The sequence below is a fragment of the Bos grunniens genome, chromosome 24 (genome assembly GCF_055505025.1).
Source record: "Bos grunniens cultivar Pamir isolate PY7600 chromosome 24, Bosgru_T2T1.0, whole genome shotgun sequence".
Classification (NCBI taxonomy): domain Eukaryota; kingdom Metazoa; phylum Chordata; class Mammalia; order Artiodactyla; family Bovidae; genus Bos; species Bos grunniens.
The window spans coordinates 26269017-26287311 of NC_141188.1; the positions used below are offsets into that span (position 1 = coordinate 26269017).

At 42.9% G+C, this 18295-nt stretch overlaps 1 protein-coding gene across 6 annotated transcripts in view; it reads left to right on the forward strand.

Moving 5' to 3' along the window:
* The first annotated feature begins 10685 nt into the window (after positions 1 to 10685).
* Positions 10686 to 18295, forward strand: part of GAREM1 (GRB2 associated regulator of MAPK1 subtype 1) — a 233735-nt gene continuing 226125 nt past the window's right edge. For 2 of the 6 annotated variants that reach the window (XM_086372852.1, XM_086372853.1), the window contains exon 1: positions 10686 to 11260. In XM_086372852.1, coding sequence (XP_086228978.1) covers positions 11140 to 11260 — 121 coding nt within the window. In that variant the 5' untranslated portion in view covers positions 10686 to 11139. The remainder of the gene's footprint in view (positions 11261 to 18295) is intronic. The other 4 variants (XM_086372856.1, XM_086372857.1, XM_086372854.1 and 1 more) reach the window with 3 other exon arrangements.

An 18295-nucleotide genomic window follows, 5' to 3' on the forward strand; every position in this document is an offset into this window, starting at 1 on the left:
CTTCCCCCTTTCTCTTCTTCCTCTTCTTCTTTTATACTGAATTCATTTCCATTTATATCAATTCAAAAATGTACTCTAAGAGCAGGAGTCCAACACTTTGGGCATTCATTGAGGTTCAGTGCATCCCTGGAGGATAATCCCTGGTAAGATGGTCTGGTGGGCAGGGAAGCTGGAACTTATTAAGGAACATAACTCAGAGATTCCCAAGAAAAAGGAAGGTCATTTCAGCATGTCCAGGGTTAGTGAGTTTTGTACATAGGGGGCAGGGGACTACTGTCCAGGGCCAGCATGGGAGAGTCAAAAATATTGTTAAGAAACTGTATTAGGGCGCTCCAGAGAAACAAAACTGTGTGTCTGTGTGTGTGTGTGTGTGCGTGTGTGTGTGTGTGTAAGTATATGTATGCATATATGTGTACATATACATGTCAAGACATATAAGGAATTCAGAAGCTTTGGGATGTGCTGTCTGTAAGCTGGAGACCTAGGAAAGCCAAAGATGTAGTTCCAGTCCAAGTCCAAAGTTCTGAGAACACGACATGTGTTCTCAGGTGTTAGTCCCATGGTGAGGGCAGGAGAGGACCCATGTCCCCACTCAAGCTGTCAGGCAGAGAGAGGGAATTCTCCTTTCCCTCCATTCTGTGTTCTAGTCATGCTTCTCAGTCGATGCGATGATACCCTCCCACAGTGGGGAGAGCAATCTGTTTTGTTCAGTCTACAGCTTTAAATGATAACTCATCACCCTCATAGACACCAAAATTGTTTAACCAAATACTAGGGCACTGCATGGCCCAATTAAGTTAACATGTAAAATTAACCACAGAATAAAATTATTCACAGAAATAAAGCCCTTTTTTTGTTAAAAAAAAATCTTTTATGATATCACTTATATGTGGAATCTAAAAAAAAGGAGCAGGTACAAATGAACTTACAAAGCAGAAGTACAGTCACAGATGTAGAAACAAACTTATAGTTGCCAGAGGACAAGGTGGGGAGGGATAAGTTGGGAGATTGGGATTGACATATACACACTACTATATATAAAATAGATAACTAATAAGGATCTGCTGTATAGCACAGGGAACTCTACTCAATACTCTTTACATGAGAAAATAATTTTAAAAAAGAGTGGATATATGTATGTGCATAACTGATTCATTTCACTGTACACCTGAAACTAACACAACACTGTAAATCAACTCTACTCCAATAAAAACTAAAAAGAAAGTCTCTCAATGTTGAAAAAAATATGTGACACATGACATTTCCAAATCACATTTTGGAATACATATCAACATGGTAAAATGAGTACCATGATAAAGGTAGACTACAAAATTATATTACAGGTTGATCCAAATTAAATAGAGACAAATATATATAAGTAAAAGAATATACACCAAATATGAACAGTGATAAATTGTCGTTATGCAGTTACTAAGTCCTGTTCGACTCTTTGTGACCCCATGGACTGCAGTATACCAGACTCCTCTGTCCCTCACTACCTCCCAGAGTTTGCTCAAATTCATGTCCATTGAGTTGGTGGTGCCATCCAGCCATCTCATCTTCTGCCACCCCCTTCTCCTTCTGCATTCAGTCTTCCCTAGCATCAGGGTCTTTTCCAATGAGTTGGGTCTTCACATCAGGTGGCCAAAGTATTAGAGCTTCAGCCTCAGCATCAGTCCTTTCAATGAATATTTAGGGTTGATTTACTTTAGGATTGACTGGCTTGATCTCCTTGCAGTTGAAGGGACTCTCAAGAGTCTTCTCCAGCACCACAATTTGAAAGCATCCATTCTTCAGTGCTAAGCCTTCTTTATGGTCCAACTGTCACATCCGTACATGACTACTGGGAAAACCATAGGTTTAACTATATAGACCTTTGTCAGCAAAGTGATGTCTTTGTTTTTTAATACACTGTCTAGGTTTGTCATAGCTTTTCTTCCAAGGAGCAATTGAATTGTAGGTTACACTGTTTCTTAACTGTATGTTCTATATTTAAAAAATTTTATGACATAGACATATAAATACCACTTTAGAGAATTTTAAATTTGTCTCTGAGGTGGGAGAAAGGCATAAAGTCTTTAAGAAGTGAATTTGGGAGTGAGTAGAGTATTTACTCAGAGAAGGCGATGGCACCCCACTCCAGTACTCTTTCCTGGAAAATCCCATGGACAGAGAAGCCTGGTAGGCTGCAGTCCATGGGGTCATAAAGAGTCAGACACGACTGAGCGAATTCACTTTCACTTTTCACTTTCATGCATTAGAGAAGGAAATGGCAACCCACTCCAGTGTTCTTGCCTGGAGAATCCCAGGGACGGGGGAGCCTGGTAGGCTGCCGTCTATGGGGTCACACAGAGTCGGACACGACTGAAGCGACTTAGCAGCAGCAGCAGCAGCAGCAGAGTATTTACTGGAGAAGTTGTGCATGATCTCAATTCTAAGTAAACGAAGGTGACACTCCAGCCTCCATAAACAGGAACCTGAGTGTGAGAGCAGTCAGGGAAGAAAGAGGCACGCAGTTTGGACCAGGGGGTCAGGGGTCCAGGACAGGTGTGCCACATAAGCATATTCTCCCTGTCTTTCTCTTTTCACTGCTTACTTCAGAGAAGGGGAGAAACATATCTGATGGCCTCTCTTTAGAGGATTTGTCAGCAGGGAGCTAAAATCTCATTATCTTTCAAGGGAGAGGCTTAAATGTGGAACTGCCTCTGACACTAAAACTCCTTTCAAGCTTCAAATCACTGGAACACCAACAACAAACTTGCCTATATCCTGTGAAGATTTCTGCACTAAGAAATATTTATTAATAATTATTATTTGGGCACCAATATAAATGAAATGTTGTCTGCCTGTGCTTTGTTGCATTAAATATATTTACTAAGAAAAATATAAATTATGTTATGAAACATACACTTTTCTATGTGGAAAGAATCTGAGCTTATCTGTTAATACTTCACAAGTGTTATAGTCAACTAAGCCATTTCTTTAACCAATATGTTAAATGTATGACTGCTGCTACTGATAAGTCGCTTCAGTCGTGTCCAACTCTGTGTGATTCCATAGACGGCAGCCCACCAGGCTCCTCCGTCCCTGGGATTCTCTAGGCAAGAACACTGGAGTGGGTTGCAATTTTCTTCTCCAATGCATGCATGCATGCATGCTAAGTCACTTCAAAAATGTATGACTAAAAACTATTAATACATTAAAATTAGTAATTAGTGATTAGTTAGTAATTGTGTTTTATTTTAGAAAAGTTCTTCTTGAAACTGTAGAACTATAGAGCTAAACTATGAATCACTTAACCACTCCTTTGGAAAGCCTTGCATGTAATTTACAAAGAACACAGGAGCCAGGACCATCGTGAATCACCAGCACCTTCTCAGACTGACATCTTGTGTTTGCTTGGGAGGAAAAATACTATCTATAAAGAGCTTGCTTCTTCACAAACCCAAACCCATAACCTATAGAGTTACACCTACACACACACACACACACACACACGATGATGATTTTGGTAAATTCAATAATTATATTGTCATTTGCTTTTTATATTTGTTATAATTCTCAAATTTTATAACCTCCTACAACTTTAGCCATAATGTTCCCTGCTTTGCTAAACTGTAAATACTTAAAGCACAAAAAAGGGCTTCCTTGGTGACTCAGTGGTAAAGAACCACCTGCCAAAGCAGGAGATGTGGGTTCAATCTCTGGGTTGGGAAGATCCCCTGAAGAAGGAAATGCAACCCACTCCAGTATTCTTGCCTGAAAAATCACATGGACAGGGCAGCATGGCAGGCTATAGTCCATGGGGTTGCAAAGAGTTAGACATGACTAAACAACAACAATGCACAAAAGAATTATTATTTAAAAGGGTGGTTTTAACACTTAGGCTTGTGTTATGAACTGTAAAATAAAATCCGTGGATCATGAATACTGCTAAAAATTAAACAGTAAAGAACAGATTAAAAGATCAGGATTCAGTATGCATTAGAAGCACACAAAAAAGTAATATTTTGGAAAACTTTTGTTTTGATAATGCATGTATGTGTATACTGGGTTGCAATGTGATACATATTTTTATGTATTTTACAATGGGAATACGTTGTGTATGTTTTCGAAAAGCAAGCATGCCCCACAAAATCCAGTTTGCAACTTGGAATATTTCTCCTTGATATGGATATTTTCCTTTAATATTCCTATATTGACACTGTACTACAGATGTTAGTCAATGATCTACTTAAGAAAGGCACGCTCTGTATCAAAAGTAGGAAAGGAAGAGATGACAAAGTATAATTCTGAATATATTTTTAAATCCTTCCTGAAAGTACCCATATGGGATATGCTTCTTTATGGTACTTTGCTTTTCCATTTATGCATTCTCTTGATAGACAGATAGGATAAGAAGTTTGATTGATTTACCTGCATGTAGAGAACTTACTATGTGCCAGCTGCGGATGATGCAAATGTAGTAAAACAAGCTCTTCTGAGGGTGAAATCCTGGCAAAGGAAACTACAGACAAGGTAACAAACAGTAAACTAATAACACACTAACAATTTTAATATGTTGTAACTGATGGGTCCAGAGGCACATTTCCAGTGCAGTGACAAAATTGCAGAACTTGATTTCAATAAATAAAATTTAAATTTTCAGATGAGTAAGAAGAACTGGGGGCCAATCTAATAGTAACCATTGTTGTTATGGAATTAGAGCCTTAAAAATCTTAAAAATGTCTAGACCCGATGAATATCAATCATTCATAATCCAGATGTGGTATCCTACTTAATAATAAGGAGGAGGAAATGGCAACCCAAGAACTCTAGTATTCTCGCCTGGAAAGTTCCACGGACAGAGGAGCCTGGTGGGCTATCATCCATGGGGTCTCAAAAAAGTTGGACATGACTTAGTGACTGAGCGTGCACACACTAAATAACACAGAGTAAGGACGATTCGGTTCAATCCAACACAAAATGAGCACTTTCCATGTTCCAGGCATGGTAGCAAGACCTGGAGAAACAAAGGTGAATAAAAGACACTTTCAGTGACCATGGGTAATAATGGTCTAGTAGGAAAGTCAAACATAAAATCAGATAGTAAAGTACAGAGCAATTAGCACAATTAAAAGGGCAGTATTGCCAGGTATGATAGTGACAAGGGAAAGAGAGGGTCAGCTCTTTGAAGGAAACAGAATTTCATGGAAAAGAGAGGAAGAAAAGCATTCCAAGCCAAGAGGACTGCCTCTTCAAGGGCATGTATTGGGTTGGCCAATAAGTTTGTTTGGGTTTTCCCGTAAGTTGTAATGGAAAAACCCGATGAAACGTTTTGGCCAACCCAGTATTAGCATGGCACATTTGGGCATCTACAAGAAAGCACTAGTACTATCTGCTACTACCACCAGATTGTAAGGTGTCAGCAGGTAGTCAAGATGAGGCTGGAGAGGACAGCCATTCACATAAAGGAGATTATGTGAGATTATGTAAAAGAAGAACATTTTATACAGACAAAGGGCTTTACACTTTATTCCACTGACACTGAGGATAAAGACACTGTACAAGGTTTTAAGCACGGAGTGACTTAACTTAGGCAACAGCATGGACTGTAGTTGACAGGGAAAAGAGCTTAGAGACCTAGAAAACCACCAGGGCTATGAACTTTAATATCACAGTTGACTGCTAGCCTATTATGTGACCCAGGACATTCTGATATGAAGAAAACCAACATGTAATGTTTTTATCTCGCAAAGCCGATAATGCACAGAATTAACGAATTACGAACGTATAAAATGAAGTTTCACAGTTAGGAAGTCATGAAGCGTCCCCCATAGGAGTCATATAGTATCATATGCCTGATTCACTTCTGAGCTTATCAGCATATCAAGAGTCGTCACAGCCACTGCCTGGATTGGCTGGGTGACAGGACTGGCTTACTGTGGAATTAACCCCACAGACTCTAGCTTTAGGGACGGAGGTTCCACAGGTGGGAGCAGGCACCTGGGTTTTCCATTTGAGGACTGATGCTCTCTACTACTTGCCAGATATAACTGTTCTTCCAAAACCGAATCGCTTCCTCACAGCTCCATTTGCCTCTTCCATTCTTCTCTAAACTGTGCCCCTTCAAAACCAGTACTTCAGGACTTCCCTGCTGGTCCAGTGGTTAAGACTCTGAGCGCCCAATGCAGGGGGCCTGGCCTCACTCCCTAGTCAGGGAACTAGGTCCCACATGCAGAAACCAAAGATCCTGCATGCCGCAACTAAGCTCCTGTATGCAGCAGTGAAGACCCCAAGTGCAGTAACCAAGACTTAGCACAGCCAAGTGAATAAATAAATATAAATACGTTTTTAAAAAGTAGTCAGAAAGTTTTTTTTTTTTTTAAAGGAAACAAAAGAAAAAACCCCAATACTTCTTTTAGCCCTTCCTATGTGTCAGTGAAGTGAAAACCGCTCAGTCGTGTTTGACTCTTTGTGACCCCATGGACTATACAGTCCATGGAATTCTCCAGGCCAGAATACTGGAGTGGGTAGTCCCGCTTCAGTATTCCCTTCTCCAGGGGATCTTCCCCACCCAGGGATGGAACTTGGGTCTCTCGCATTGCAGGCGGATTCTTTACCATCTGAGCCACCAGGGAAGCCCAAGAATACTGGAGTGGGTAGTCTAATTCCTTCTCCAGTGGATCTTCCTGATCCAGGAATCCAACTGGGGTATCCTGCTTTGCAGGCAGATTCTTTACCAGCTGAGCCACCAGGGAAGCCCTCCTATGTGTCAGGCCCTATTCTAAATGCTCAATATATATTAAAGGATTACATTTTCATATCAACCCTATGCGATGAGAACTATTATGTTTATCTTAGTCTATTTGGGCTGTTATTACAGACTATCATAGACTAGGGGGTTTATAAACAACGGAAATTTATTTCTTACAATTCTGGAGGCTGGAAAGTCCAAGATCAAGGCATTTGTAGATTCTGAGTCTGGTGAGAACCATTCTTTCTTTTTAAATATTTTAAAGTTTATTAATTTTTTTAATTGAAGGATAATTGCTTAGGGCCCGTTTTCTTGTTCATGATCTAATCATCTCCCCAAATCACCACCTGGGGATTAGGTTTCAATATAAGAATTTGGGAAGAACACAAACATTCAGTCTATAGCAATCATCCCCATTTTTTCAGAAGAGGAAACAGCTCCTGAATAGAAGCAGAGTCACTAATCAAAGCCATGCCATCTGGCATTGGAGTCAATATTTTTAATCACCATAAAACGCTGCCTTCCACAAACCTCAATTTAAAACGTATTTGGCAGGAATGAGGGACCAGTACATTGAATTTTGCTTTACAGAAAAATTTTCTTGGGTGTTTCTTTTTTGTAAACTGTAAAATCTTGTAAGTTCTGCCCCTGTACCCAGTTGTTACACTTTTATGTGAATGGTTTGCACTGGCCCAACAATCTTAAGACAACATACCTCCTCATATCATGTTTGGAAGTGCAGTTCAGTCAGACTGAAAGAGTACTCTTCTCAGTTGATTTTTTTCCCCTACAGTTTAATCAAAACTCTCTTTGTCTTACAAATAAAATCCTTCTGAAACAGTTCTGCCATGACTGGAGATTATATAAGATTTTGGAGCTCATTAAAATTTCTTTCCTTTAATACTCAAGGTTGAAATGAAAACTTTTCTGCAAGGTCAGCAATAAGAGCAAATCTAATGTAAGTTCTCTATTGATTAAAAAAAAAGTTGATTGCATTAATCTTTTTACTTTTTATCTTGCCTTTAGGTCATAAGTTACCAGTGCTTTCATGGGAAAGAACTACTTCTACTGTTCCCTGAAGCTTTTAAAGAGGATGTAATAGTAGAAGAAAATTATTAAAAAAAAAAAAAATCAATCTACCATTTAAGGTTTAAGGATCTACTAACTGCCTGAAGGACCCCTGACCCTATCCATTCTTAAATGTTTCTTGTATCATTTTTGGAGTCTGAGCTTAATTTTCAAAAATGATCAATTACTTAAATAGAAAAAAATAGCTGGCATTTGATTGCTTTTCAGTTCAGTTCAGTTCAGTCGCTCAGTCATATCTGACTCTTTGCAACCCCATGGACTGCAGCACGCCAGACCTCCCTGTCATCACCAACTCCCAGAGTTTACTCAAACTCATGTCCATTGAGTCAGTGATGCCATCCAACCATCTCATCCTCTGTCATCCCCTTCTCCTCCCACCTTCAATCTTTTCCAGCATCAGGGTCTTTTCAAATGAGTCAGCTCTTTGCATCAGGTGGCCAAAGTATTGGAGTTTCAGCTTCAACATCAGTCCTTCCAATGAATATTCAGGACTGATTTCCTTTAGGATTGACTGGTTGGATCTCCTTGCAGTCCAAGGGACTCTCAAGAGTCTTCTCCAACACCATAGTTCAAAAGCATCAATTCTTCGGCACTCGGCTTTCTTTATAGTCTAACTCTTACATCCATACATCTCACATCCATACATGACTACTGGAAAATTGGTTCCTTTTAATTTTTAAAAATTCTTCTTTCTGTGAGCAAAACTTCGAACTTTATGGACCTCTGATTCCGAGTGAAAATGTTAGTCTCTCAGTTGTTCGCCTCTTCACCACCCCCTGGACTATAACCCGTCAGGCTCCTCTATTTGTGGAATTCTCCAGGCAAGAATACTGGAGTGGGTTGCCATTTTCTTCTCCAGGGAAGATTCTGACCCAGCGATCTGAACAGTGATCACCTGCATTGGAGGCGGATTCTTTTCCATCGGAGTCACGAGGGATTTGGAGTAAAACAGACTAAAAACTCCTCCCCCCACCTTTTTTTCCAAGACTTTCCCGAAAACTTCACATCAGTGACACAAAGCTGAAAACTTTCAGCAGAATATTTTGTGAAAATCATTGTCAGTGCTTCCAAGGGGGAGGACAGGGAAAGTGTGAGAAGCATCTCCAGGGTTTTTCTGTAATTGCTGCTGCTACTGCTGCTAAGTCGCTTCAGTCCTGTCCGACTCTGTGTGACCCCATAGATGGCAGCCCACCGGGCTCCCCTGTCTCTGGGATTCTTCAGGCAAGAACACTGGAGTGGGTTGCCATTTCCTTCTCTAATGCATGAAAGTGAAAAGTGAAAGTGAAGTCGCTCAGTCATGTCCGACTCTTAGAGACCCCATGGACTGCAGCCTACCAGGCTCCTCCATCCATGGGATTTTCCAGGCAAGAGTACTGGAGTGGGATGCCACTGCCTTCTCTTCTGTAATTGCTATGGAGAGGTTTATTCATTGGCACAGACCTAAGCCAGCCATCTGAAAGGCAGTGGTTGTTTCCAAGTCCCCCTGGGCAGGTGAAGCAGGTGTTTGTTTTGTCTTCCATGCACTGTACACTGAATACGTAATGAAAAATATAAAGAACTGATCTATGTAACCCTTTCACCTGGCCACCACTCACCTCTGCTGGTGTGTGTGCTGTGTGCTAAGTCGCTTCAATGGTGTCCCACTCTTTGCAACCTATGGACTGTAGCCCGCCAGGCTCCTCTGTCCATGAGATTCTCCAGGCCAGAATACTGGAGTGAGTTGCCATTTTCTTCTCCAAGAATCTTCCCAACCCAGGCCTCTTACGTCTCCTGCATTAGCAGGCAGGTTCTTTACCACTAGCGTCACCTGGGAAGCCATTATTTTGCTGGTGTAAAATAATATTAAAAAAAAAAAAAGTAGCAATTAAAAGTTAGGATGTGCTTAAAGAAACAGGAATCTTACAGCCACCTCTGAGCTCTGTCTGCAGGGAGTAGGCCACAGTCAATATTGGGGAAAACAGAGTGTTTATCACAGAAAGTGGACTGTGGGCTTGAATCCAGGCATATCCATCTACAAGTGCACAATCTTGCCAATTTACCAAATGTCTTGGTACGTATATCTAGAAAACGAGGATTATTCCAACCCTGGGAGAGAAATGAGTGAGAAAAGCATGTGACAACAGCTGGTTCCCGTCACCTCCCAGTAAATTGGCATGTCTGTGGCTGTTGGTCTCAACCTCCGCTGTCTCCAGCAGCTTGTCGGTACAATGAAGGTGCCAACCTGACAGTCATCTTCCCTTATGTGGGTACTGATAATTCGTTACCTTTCTGTTTCTCGGTGATTAGGCCTTTTTCATTCTGCCTTGTAGCCAGAGTCTGGTGTAAAATAATCTTAAAACTTGAGTCTAGACTCAAGGGGGTAACTTCCGGCTGCGTTTCTGGAGAGTTTTAGGGCTGTCGGGGCGGGGTGGCGGGAGGCACGCCAGGGGATGGATGCTTTTCCCAGCGGTGGCACTCTCAAGAGATGGGCACCACACAGATCTCTTGCGCCTATAACAGCAACTCCAGCGCCACGGTGGGGGTGGACCGGAGAGGGAGTTACATCTGCAAGACGAGTGAGATTCCCGAGCTCGCCGTGTTCCTCCGGGGCGCCCTCCGGGCAGGCCCCGGGAAAGCGAAGGAATGCGGGCGCGCGGCGGCGCCGGGCGAGGCTGCAAGGCGCCGGAGCGGTCGGACGGGGGAGCGAGAGCTAAAGCTTGCGGAGCGCGCCCAGACGCCCGCTGGATCCGGGAGCCGCCGCCTAGCCGAGCCCGCCCGGCTGCGGGGGGCGGGGGAGGCCGAGCGGGAGGCGGGGCGGAGCGGGCGGCGCCGGGGAGGCGGAGGCGGGGTCTCTCCGAGCTGCGCAGGCGTTGCTCGCACCTTGTTGATTAGTCAGTGCTGGGAGCGCTGCTATGGCGTTTCTCAGACCCGCGGCTCCTCCTCACACGCTCCAGGCGGAGGGAAGGAGGGGTGAGAGGAGGAGGAGGCGAGCGGGCGGCCGCCGCAGCTGCAGACCCGGGGCCAGAGGAGGAGGCGGAGCGGGAGCCGCTGCAGCCACCCCGGCCGCCGCGGGGCTGCTGCGAGTCCTCTCCGGGCTTGAGGGCACGCGGGGCGCCCCAGCCATGCCCCGCAGCGGCAGCTGAGCCGGCCGCGGGCCCCCTCCGTCCCTCCCTCGCTCCCGGCTGCCGCAGCCGCCGCCGCGCCCCCGGACTGCCCGCGGCGGGAGTGCCGGGCGCCCCTCGCGCGTCCCAGCTCCGCGAGCGCGAGCAGCGGCGGCCGCCGAGGCGCGGGGTGGTGCCGGCGGCGGGAGCGCGGGGCCGGAGGAGGCGGGGAAGATGGACCCGGCGCCCTCGCTGGGCTGCAGCCTCAAGGATGTGAAGTGGAGCTCGGTGGCCGTTCCGCTCGACCTGCTGGTCAGCACTTACCGACTGCCCCAGATTGCGCGGCTGGACAGCGGTGAGTCCCCGCCCGCGAGCCGCAGTCTTGGCTGGGCTGTGCGCGCCTGTGCCGGGGAGGGTGGGACCCGGTGGGGAGTGGGCTGCCCGCCCCCCCGGCGTTGGACTTGGCCCGAGCGGCTGCCGCAGCCCTGGCGCGTCGCTCTCAACTCCCCCCAGCAGCAGCTAGAGATGTGAAAATCAGAGCCCTTGCAGGATAATTAAAAAGGACGCCAAAAAAAAAAAAAAAAAAAAAAAATCAACATTAGGGAAACCTCTGCAGATAGTAATCTTGGAGGCGAGCTGTCCCTCCCTACCCGCCTGCAAGAATTACTCAACCTGAGAAACCCTGAAGAGTTAGCTTAGGTAACTTTCTCACAAAATAATTGTGCTTTGGGTGGCATCTTTATTTTGGCAACTCTCCCCCTCCCCTCCCCAAGAAGGAGCAGATTTTAGGGGGAAAGGTCCTGGGTGACCAATGAAAGAGATCACATTTCTCAGAGACCTTTTATTACAGCTTGTCTGTTTTGTTTAAGTCAACTGAAAGTAATTTAGAGCTGTGTAGCAAATGTTTTTAGTAGAGGTGATGGTATGCTTAAGGTTAATTATTAGCTTAGTGCATTTCCAGCCTGGAAAAAAAACTGAAGTCCCGAAAACCTGTATTGACCTGGAACCTGAGCTCAAAACTAAGACATGCTCGTGTTTCCTGAAATTGACAACCAGAGACTAACCCCACGTCTCCCAGCTGTTTGTTCTGCAGGTTGACATCTGCAAACAGGTAGATAGATGTGCATACTGTTAAGATACTTTTCGGTTTGAGAGCTGTGACAGACAAGGTGGCAGTTTAGGTGTGTTTTGCCTTTTGTGTTTTCGTAATAACTTCTGTTGATTTTGGCTTCGTGCGGTTTCAGACTGTTTGCAGAAACAAGCTGGCCTCTGCTATGGGGCTGCTTGAAGCACCTGGGCCCAGGCGGGCAGGCAAGTGTATAAAGCTGTGCTCTCACCAAATCAGCACTGAGCAGAAAGGTGTCATTTCTGCTCAAAGGACTTGGGTTGCTCCTTTTTCTCTGGAGTCCAGGCATGTGTAACATGAGACGTTATAAGTGTCTAAAGGCATTTTTGTTCCCTTTCTTCTGAGGAGTTAGATTAGACGTTTGAAGTACTGATGTGAAAAATAAAGGCAGGAGAGTTCAGGATCACTGTAAAACAGTCTCCCCGTGCTTACTAGCTTTGTTTAATTGGTGGTGGTAGTCGTGGGCATTGGGAATAAGCTAAGAGTTCGGAAAGTAGTGATGAAGGGCAGGTGAGTTCAGGGACGGTCAGGTGGTATGTTTGAGGCATTTCTGCTTGGAGTGGGAGTGCTTTAAATATGTCTGCAGGTCTGAATCAGAGAGAGAGTGTGTGTGTACTCTGAGTTTCATTTATTCTTACATTGTATGCAATTGTGTATACTGAAAGGTTATAGAATTCCTCACTTTTTCCTATCTCTCATCTCTGTTCACATCACCAAAACTTACTAGCTAGATGGTGAACATGGATGTGTGTGGTGTAAAAGTCACCCAAAAGTTTCATTAAACAAAATTTTAAGAGGCTGAATGTCAGTTGCAGACATAACTTTCAGCTTTACAATCCACTTACCTCTCCCTGCCATTCATAAAAAGGATCTGAATCAGCAGTGTACTCATCCCACACTTCTTTTTCAAATTAGGACGTGGGTAGCAAGTCTTAACAGTGTGTCCTTTCAAGCTGTGGAATGGATTTTGATCACTGTGTGTAATTCCAATTCTGTATTGTAAAGTTTCTGTTATTACTGCTTGAGGATCACAGTGGCATATACAAATTTGGAATCATAGCCAAATACTGCTTTATACTTTGGTCCTTTCACTTAATCTCATCTTATTTAAAAAAAAATTTTTTTTTAAGCTGCATGCTGTTTCATGGGATGATGGCTGTACTATATATCGAGTCCCCTGCTGCTGCTAAGTCGCTTTAGTCGTGTCTGACTCTGTGCGACCCCGTGGACGGCAGCCCACCAGGCTCCCCTGTCCCTGGGATTCTCCAGGCAAGAACACTGGAGTGGGTTGCCATTTCCTTCTCCAATGCATGAAAGTGAAAAGTCAAAGTGGACACCAAAGCTGCTTCATTTTATGAATTTTAAGTTGTGATGTAATGAATACTCTTATACATAAATCTATTTGTTTGGATTAGGATATATTCCTCCCCTGCTGAATAAGCATGTAAATCCTTTTTAAGTCCTTGTTACACATTGCCAAATTGCTTCAGAGACTAAAGGTTATACTCATGCTCAAGGGAGAATCATGGGAGTAGCAGTTTCCCTACAACCTTAAAATAATAAGTATTTTACAAACAACTAGAACCAATAAACTTTGCTAATTTGAAGGGCGGAAAGTGTTAGATTACCAATTAAATTTGGATAGACTTTAAAAGAGTTGGTCATAGATTCCATGTTTATTTTTTTAAATGTGTCACAGCAGTGCGCAGAACACGTTAAGGACATGCTGCCATGCTGTATGTGAAATTTGTGCAGCCCTCATTCCTGTGTATGTCCTTTTGCCAGCTTTAGTGCTGCAGGTACATTTTATACACACACACACATACATACACCCTATACTTAGACATGAAAGGTAGTCATTTTCCAAATCACTTGTTTTCAGAGAGGTTAGAAAGGAATGGAAAAACATGGCAGTAGTTGACATTATGCCAAGAGGAAACTATTGGCTGATTGTAAGCAATCATTTAAAAAAAAAATCAAACATCTAATTTCAGAACTGTTGATTATTGGATGCCTACTATGTGCTGGTCGGTTTCTAAGTGCTTGATGTATCTTGTCTCAAATCCTTAGCACTCCATTTTAAGGACTTTGGGAACCTGAGGTTTGGAGAAATTGAGCAACATACCTAGTAAATGATGGATTGTGATTTTTAGCCGACTTTCCAACTCTGAAGACAGACCTTTTATCTTAAACTGTACTACCTCCTTATACTAAACAGGAGTAGATTTAGAGTAGATCTAACGTCTGGTCTAAAGAGCCCCACCGTCTCTCTTGAGAGGTGGAGGACCGGAAAGTCAATATTTTTAGAACAGAGTAGACATCGAATTAAGTGCTGGCCTCATCCATCATATTTAGACGATTTTCTGCTTCCCAAAAGAGTGGCTGAAAAGCGGTAAGGGGCAGAGAAGAAAGTAAAGAATCAGAGAAAGAAGGCAAAAAGTAGAGTCTGAGGGCCAAGGGTATGTAGACACGCCTGTTGAGAGCACTTTAGGACGTTTGCCACATTTAACATACTAACTACACAGTAAGAGCTTTCCAGTTCTTTGCCTCCTGCATGTCACTCATGAATTGCCAGACACATTCACTGTTCCACTCCCAGTGGTGAAATTTGTCATCGTTTAAGATAAATACAAAATTAGTGAGTCTTTTTTGCCTGGGAAGTCCCATGGACAGAGGAGCCTGGCGGGCTATAGTCTGTGGGATCACTAGAGTCGGACATGACTTAGCGACTAAACCACCACCACCACCACAGTATGGCCTCATGAGTCTTTCTGGAGACTAAAAGAAAAGTAGAGGTTCTCCTTAAGAAAGACATCTCTTCAGCCAGAATCTCACGCCGTTCTGCAACGCAGTTAAAATCAGATATTTAACCTCATCATCAGTCTTGGAAACTGTTGGCTGTAGAACCAGGTTCAACAAATGTCTTTATGACCGAGAGGGTGGAGAGAATAATCCTCACCCATCATCAGCCCGTCCACACTTAGGGCCAGGTAGGTGGGGAAATTTTTCTTTTTTCTCTGTCTCTTCAGTATTTTTTCTTGGAAGGGCTCTGAAGAGCTGTTCTCCAGCCATACTCTTCCAACTTTTTTGCTCTTACAGCACCTGAAAGATTCTGTAAAAGCCTGTACTCTAAGCACATTTCAAGTTAATTGCTAAAACTTTTCATCTTAAATTTAAATAGTTGTAGAGGATGTTATTTTTCATCATACCATCAACGTTGACTTTTCAAGTTATTGCATTGTTTAAAAAACTCTAGTAGAATCTATATTTGATTCCCTCATAACTTCTCTTATAGCTCAGTTGGTAAAGAATCTGCCTGTAACACAGGAGACCCTGGTTCAATTCCTGGGTCCGGAAGATCTCCTGCAGAAGGCATAGGCTACCCACTCCAGTGTTCTTGGGCTTCCCTTGTGGCTCAGCTGGTAAAGAAAGTGAAGTCACTCAGTCGTGTTTGACTCTCTGCTACCCAATGGACTGTAGCCTACCAGGCTCCTCCTTCCATAGGATTTTCCAGGCAAGAGTACCAGAGTGGGTTGCCATTTCCTTTTCCAGGGGATCTTCCCAACCCCGGGATCAAACCCGGGTCTCACGCATTGCAGGCAAACGCTTTACCCTCTGAGCCACCAAATCCATCTGCAACGCGGGAGACCTGAGTTCAATCTCTGGGTTGGGAAGATCTCCTGGGGAAGAGAAAGGCTACCCACTCCAGTATTCTGGCCTGGAGAATTTGGGTTGCAAAGAGTCAGACACGACTGAGTGACTTTCACTTCACTTCATGTTTGATTGTCAACGTTATTCATTTTTGAAATGCACGAATAAGTTCTTAACAGTTAAAATTTTTATGTCTTTCCTTTTTTCTCCTTAAATTCATATTTCCATTTCCTTTCTCCTACAGAATTTTACTCCAATGGAATATAGTTTTTTTTTTTTTTTTTTCTGTTAGAAGGAAGGGTTTATTACTTGCAGTAAATAAAGAGAACACCAGAGATCTTTCCCAAAGCAGTGTCTTATCGATCACTGCCTTACTTTCTGTACCAAAAAAAGAATATAAATCAAAAACTAGTATTTCGTATTTCATTTGGCCACAGGCCCTTTTTATTTAAATATTTCAGGTTGTTTAAAACAAAGAAGTGGAAATTACCTGTGTTAGGAAAGGAGATACTCAAATGCTGGAGACTTGCACTCCTCAGCAGGGATCAGCATTTTCATTTGTTCTTTTGTTAGTCGCCCCATTCCCTGGGATCTTTACACCCTGGGGTAATGCAGATTAGAAAGATCTGGTGAAGTTGATCCAGAGGACTGCTTTTGTAAAGTGGGAGAAGGACCTTTGGGAGGGGGAGGTAATAAAGGACAGCTGCCATTCATTGTAGGAGGGATGTTCTTCCATCACAGTTACAGTTTCAGGCAATCAGTTTTTAGACAGGAGAGTATTTGAAAGTTGGGGACTTGGAAATTGACTCACTTCAATGGTGACTCAGACGGTAAAGAATCCACCTGTAATGCAGGAGACCTGGGTTCGATCTCTGGGTTGGGAAGATCCCCTGGAGAAGGGCATGGCAACACACTCCAGTATACTTGCCTGGAGAATCCCATGGACAGAGGAGCCCGGTGGGCTACAGTCCATGGGGTTGCAAAGAGTTGGACATAACTGACTGACTAAGCACAACACATAGTTGTGATGATGAAGCCCTTGCGAAGTGTTGGCTTTGCTTCAGACACGTACCCTAGTTCAACGAATGCTGGTCTAGAGCAGGAAAGATGAGTGTATGGTCCTGCTTGCTGAAAGAAAGAAGATGACATAGGCTGCATGAACTGCCAGGGAGAGAGAAATAAAGATGGTAGGCATTGGAGGCAGCTGCGTTGGGTGGATAGCTGCACTTTCTCTCTCTCCACCATGAGGAGGAAGCAGAGTTGATTCCAAGCCCCACGTGTGTGGCATGCTGGGGGCTTTGGTATTTGCTTTCTGCGGAGCTCCTTCTCTTAACTGTACCGTTCAAGTGCCTGGAGAGCTGATGGAGCAGAAACAACTGTGGCCACTCAGATGGCCGAGAGGCTCCACGTGGCTGTTGAAAGTGTCACAGGTGTTTTTAGATTCAAGTGTTATCTTTGAAATTTTTAGTAGGCACTCATCAATGCTTTTATTGGATTGAAGATGATTTTCTGAGAATCTGTAGTTGAATAACTGTTAGCAGGAAAGAGGTGCCTAGTGTGTTATACACAAGGTAGGTTTTGAAGAAAGTCTCTTGAATATTCTTTTATATACTGTCATTTTCCTCTAGTTATCATGTATTTGAGTTGGCCATGCATAACAGGATCTTGTGGAGGACGGTGGATGGTTATCAACATTTAGACTCGTAAGATGAGATTTGGACATGGCTCCTTATTTTAAATGCTCTTGCTTTTCAAATAAGATGTCGATTTTGAAAGTCTTAAGGGAGTATCCATGTGATAAGAAAAAAAGAATCTTGAGATGCTCAGTTCATCTGTAAAAGGAAAACTGGTTTGATCATTGCGATTGACTGTATCATAGTTTAAAGAGAGTATTTTAGTCTCTTTACCTCATTTGGCTTCCTTATTGAAATACCAAGTTCTAGTCGACCAGCTTGTAAACTCATTTATTTTTGTCTGAGATTCCTGAGGTATCTGTCTTTTCACTAAAAAAGCTCCAGTTCTAGGAAGACTCATAAACTCCTTCTTGTCTTTAGCAGGACTATCAATCTTAAAAAAACCAGCTATTATATGCAACTTGAAAAATAACTCTTTATTGTTTACGTATTATTTTGTCATACTTGATAAAATATAAAATGCTTGCTAAAATATTTTTTAAATCTCATGGGATTAATTCTTCTTTAGATGACATTTCCACATGAAGTTGTTTCCCCACATCTCAAACCTCCACCCCCTATTCCCAGTTTCATAAGAACATTTACCCAAATTTCATTAAAAGGATAAAAAATTTAATAAATTATCATGATTTCCCAGCTCCTAGCACACTTCCTGGTATGTAGGAGGCATTCAGTAAGAATTTAATGAATGAATGAATAAATCTCAATGTTAAAATTTTTAAGGTCCAAAGTAGATTACTAAAGCTGTCTATGGCCTCTGCAAGTCTAACAGAATTTAACTTTTGATTCAGTTGAGATACACAGACTAAGGTGGTAGGTCCTAAAATTAGCAGTAGGAAAAATAGAGACTAGTAAGATCATGATGAAATAATGATTCTTAGGTTCATTAGTTATCCATCTTTAAATAAATTATTTCTAG